Source organism: Eimeria acervulina, genomic scaffold (genome assembly GCF_000499425.1).
Source record: "Eimeria acervulina Houghton genomic scaffold, Eah_scaff1745, whole genome shotgun sequence".
In the NCBI taxonomy this organism is placed as follows: Eukaryota; Apicomplexa; class Conoidasida; order Eucoccidiorida; family Eimeriidae; genus Eimeria; species Eimeria acervulina.
The window spans coordinates 1-4,680 of NW_013548965.1; the positions used below are offsets into that span (position 1 = coordinate 1).

General features: G+C 46.0%; 1 protein-coding gene across 1 annotated transcript; it reads right to left on the minus strand.

Moving 5' to 3' along the window:
- Positions 1–413: 413 nt before the first annotated feature.
- EAH_00062810 (EH protein, putative) lies at positions 414–3,102 on the minus strand (the record flags this gene model as incomplete). The annotated part of the gene is made up of 7 exons (XM_013393215.1): positions 414–509; positions 677–787; positions 1,001–1,171; positions 1,736–1,855; positions 2,082–2,189; positions 2,604–2,759; positions 3,040–3,102. Coding segments are annotated over 7 exons (825 nt in total), but the record flags the coding sequence as incomplete, so codon positions are not given.
- Between the last annotated feature and the right edge of the window lie 1,578 nt (positions 3,103–4,680).

The window sequence follows — 4,680 nt, forward strand, 5'->3', positions numbered from 1 at the left end:
AGCGTTTGTGGTGAGAGCATGCAGTGCATGCGGATGCAAACGATAGACAACTCCAAAAGACAAAAGAAGGCTTCTGCTTTGACCACAGTACCTCCAGTGATGCATGCAGCCCCAAAGTAACCTCTTCTCTGTCTGAGGTGTACACGAGGCAAAGGAGAGAACTGCTGCTGCTGATTGCAACAAGCTTTACCACAAGGGCTGAGGTGTATAGGCAGCTCATACAACCTTCTGAGATGTATTGACAGCTCAGACAAATACCGTTTCAGGTGTACAGGGAGCTCAGACAACCTTTTGAGATGTACAGGCAGATAAGAGAGCCTTCTCAGGTGTACAGGCAGCTCAGAGGGACTTCTGAGGTGTACACGCAGCTAAGTGGGCATTCTGAGGTGTACATACACCTCGCGCTGTCTCACCTCCGCCTCGAAAAGTTTGCGGTTTTCGTCGTTTTGCAGCGGGTTATTCCAAAAAGAGCCAATATACACCCGGGCGACTTCAGGAGAAGATATTACCTGCATGCATGCAGCCCCTAAACCCTAAACCCTAAACCCTAAAGCCTAAAGCTTTTAGTCGAGAACCAAGCTGAGGTGACACTGACGAGTTCAGTTCCACTCTAGCTGCGCTTCTCAAACCTAAACCCTAAACCCTAAACCCTAAACCCTAAACCCTATCTAGGTACCTTGCCAAGCGACCACATGAGGGCCCCGTAAACCCTCATGAGCTGCTGATAAGAAACCATGTCGGCCTTGTTGAGGACAATGCGAATTTTCGTGTCGTTCCCCCTCAAGGCCTGCGCCCAAACCCTAAACCCTAAACCCTAAACCATGAACCCTAAACCCTAAACCCTAAATTCGCGGTTTTCATTTTGTTTAGCTGCGCGTTGGTGTGCATAAATATATGTGTAAGTGAGACTGCGGTGTACGGATGAAGTGGAGTATAATAAAATAAGGGTTTAAGGTTTAGGGTTTAGGGTTTATTAGGGTTTAGGGTTTAGGGTTTGTACATGGATGCATCTTCTGAATTCATCTGAGATGTCTAACTTGTGTGCATCAAATATTAATAATATTAAATCCACTCTCTCCGCAAACCACTGAACAACCGCCTCGAAGTCGTAGCCTCGAGATGTTTGTTTGTTGCCGCTGAGAACCCCAGGAGTATCTATCAGCGTTAGCCCCTAAAAACAAACCCTAAACCCTAAACCCTAAACCCTAAACCCTAAACCCTAAATGGGAGGGAATCCCGAAGGAGAATTAACAAAGGCATGCAATATAAACAACACCCACATAAACAAAATGCTCTGCATGTGCAGAGACAAACAAAGACAGATAAAAAGGAGACAACTAAATACACAGTCCAAAGGAGACACACAAACAGACAGCGAGGAGACAGAGACAGAGACAGAGACAGACAGAGACAGAGACAGAGACAGACAGAGACAGAGACAGAGACAGACAGAGACAGAGACAGACCAGGCGAGGAGACAGAGAGAGACAGAGACACAGACACAGACAGAGACAAATGGAGACAGACACAGAGACAGAGAGACAGATAGAGAGACAGCGAGAGCGGAGAGACAGAGACAAACAGCAAAAGAAGCAGAGCGAGGGAGCAGAAGAGACAGAAAGGAGACAGAGACAGCCATGTAGACAAAAGGAGACAGACAGCGATACAGAGACAGAGACAGAGACGGCCTAAACCCTAAGCCGATGCAAATATGTAATTAATAATCTCTTCTTACATTTAAAACAACACAGGGCAGCATAGAGCACTCAAACCGCTGAAGAAATATATTTCCGAAGTTAGACAGCTGACTAAAGGGCTTTGTGGGGTCCACCACTGCTGTATTGCCCGGGATCACCTGAGATCCATATACACCCCAAACCCTAAACCCTAAACCCTAAACCCTAAACCCTAAACCCTAAACCGCCACGCTCTCCAACGGCCAGCGCCTTCCAGTCCAGGCTGTTCAACCCGGCTTTAGAGTTTTCAGGTGGAGCCAGAAGGGTTTAGGATTTGCAGTGGCAGAGAAACCTGAGAACTAGGGTTTAGGGTTTAGGGTCTAGGGTTTAGGGTTTAGGGTTTACTTGATCAGTAGGGCCCTCCATAATCGCCACAAATTTATCTGTCGTCGGCTCAGGGCCAATTCGAAGCCCCGGGTAATCCCTCTCCAGCAGATGTTGCACAAAGGTGGTCTGCAACGCAATAAACCCTAAACCCTAAACCCTAAACCCTAGCCCTCAACCCTAAACCCTAAACCCTAACCCAAAGCCCTAAACCCTTTAGAAGTGTCACAGCTCTCCATGACTACACACTTAAGCAGAACCTCTAAATTCGAAATCCTAGACTCCGCAACAGCGCCAGGAACAATCCCTAAACCCTAAACCCTAAACCCTAAACCCTAATCTGCGTAACCTGAATCCCATAGTTTATGCAGTTAATATCCTTTGCATCCTAAACCCTAAACCCTAAACCCTAAACCCTAAACTGTTATTCTCCAGGCTATTCTCATTAACTTGAACCCGCTAAGCCGAAATCGTGAAGCGCTACAAAGCTTCTACCCGGCGTTCGAAGGGTTGAGGGTTTAGGGTTTAGGGTTTAGGGTTTACCTTTCCGGTGGAGTACTGGCCCAAGACCATCACCATCGGCTTGGCTGCGAAGTCTCCATCGGTTAGAAGAGGCGAATAAAACTGCTGAAATTTAAAGTCTGACTCGAGGGGAAGCAAGTGCTTTTTGTACATAGCCTGCAGCCCCGCCTTCACGTCCTGCACCACAAACCCTAAACCCTAAACCCTAAACCCTAAACCCTAAACCCTAAACCCTAAATCGTAAGCCCTAGGCCTTAGGCCTTAGGGAAGAGACTAAGACAGGGTTTAAAGCGCTAGGAGGATCTTGAGGATTTAACTTTATGCAAGTTACGATAACTGCAAGCTGCGCATACACCTCAATTGGGTGTATATACATACACTCGGAGATGCGTCAAGAAAGCAACTAAACTACAGGCAGCATTTATCTTTTCTGAATATGTACAGATATTTATCTTACGTTGTAAACACTAGCAGACTGCTGGGTGCCGCTCTTGCGGCTACCAAAGAGCCACCTATTCATCTTCTTTTATTATTCTAATCGCTGCATGCATCGCTTCAAAGCCCCAAACCCTCTTAGGGCCCCTCTCCCCCGTAAGGGCCCCCGCGTTAGCAGCCTCTGACTGCTGTTCCTGCTGCGGTTATCTAGGGTTTAAGGTTTAGGGTTTAGGGTTTAGGGTTTAGGGTATATTGCAGGGTATGTATGGGGTTCAACTCGAGCGCCTCCTAAAGAACACAAACAAATGCTGTATATATTGATGCAGCAGATGTTGTGAAATGAAAGAAAAGCTTAAAGACATAAAATATATATCAGCATAAACGAGGGGGCAGCTGCAAAGGAGACGATGCCTCCAACGGGGCCCTCCTAGAGCAGCTCAGCCATGCATGCAATATAAACTTCTTACTCAACTCACTCTAGAAAATATACAATAAAAGTCTACATTTATTCAGCAGAAGAAGAAGAAGACAGGGCCCTAAAGTTATGCATGCATGCAGCGCAGCAGCAGCAGCACAGCTGCCGACCTTAGATATATCTTTTCTTGTCTTTTGCTGATGTCTTGATAAAAAGCCTCTTATTTAATTAATTAAAAATTAAAATTTTATTTAATTATTTTAATATTTTTATCTCTCTTCAACAGCAGCAGGGGCCTTAGGGTCTCAAGAGAGGCCCCTTAAGCGGCTAGCGGTGCTGCAGCAGCGAGCATATTACTTTTTCTATGAATTCTCTGTCTTATAGATATTTATATTTAAAACGCTTTGTCTTTTCTAGTTAAAAAATAAAACATTTAATAAACCCTTGTTTCGCAATCGAGCTCAGCTGTCTCCTTTCTTACTTAAGGAGACAGCAGCAGCCTCTACACAGAAGGGCCCTTAGCTAGCGACGAGCCTTGCATGCGCTTCCCCTAAACCCTAAACCCTAAACCCTAAACCCTAAACGGAAGTCAAGCTGACTAAGCATAAGGCGTCCTTAAGTGGTGGGCGTGCTGGAGTGTATGGAGATGATAAACATAGAGAGCGAGCGGCCTGCCTCTACATTGCAGCACTGAACTATGCAAGGGTAGAGCAAGGGTTTAGGGTTTAGGGTTTTATGAATTAGGGTTTAGGGTTTAGAGTAGAGACAAAAACTCTTGTCTAGAAAGCACGATCTTCTTGTAGGGCTTTGCATGCAGCAGCAAACACTTGAAGAACTATAAAACAAGTAAGACAAACAGAAGGGCTCAGCACACGTAGCAGCATCTCCTTAAGCAGCAGCAGTGGAGAGCCCTTTGTCATAAGCGGCTGTCTTCCGCCCACCCCCTTACAGACAGAGTGCAGCTTATTCTGCTGAAGGGGGGCTCAGCTGCTGCTGCAGCCTGTTGAGGCCGCCGTTCACTGCTCCGCATTAACCTCTACACCCAGCTGTCCTCAATGTAAGTTTAAATAGAGTGTTGCTCACCACTATGAGCCTTTACCCTTACGAGGTGTTTCTATTGAAATAGAGAAAAAGTTTTTATACATAGTAGTGCCTTTGAATCTGCTCTATTAGGTACACTAACACAAAATTAAGCTCTTGCTGGAGAGACTAATGTGAGGCAAAGCCTGCAGTATCTCCCTCAAGGGC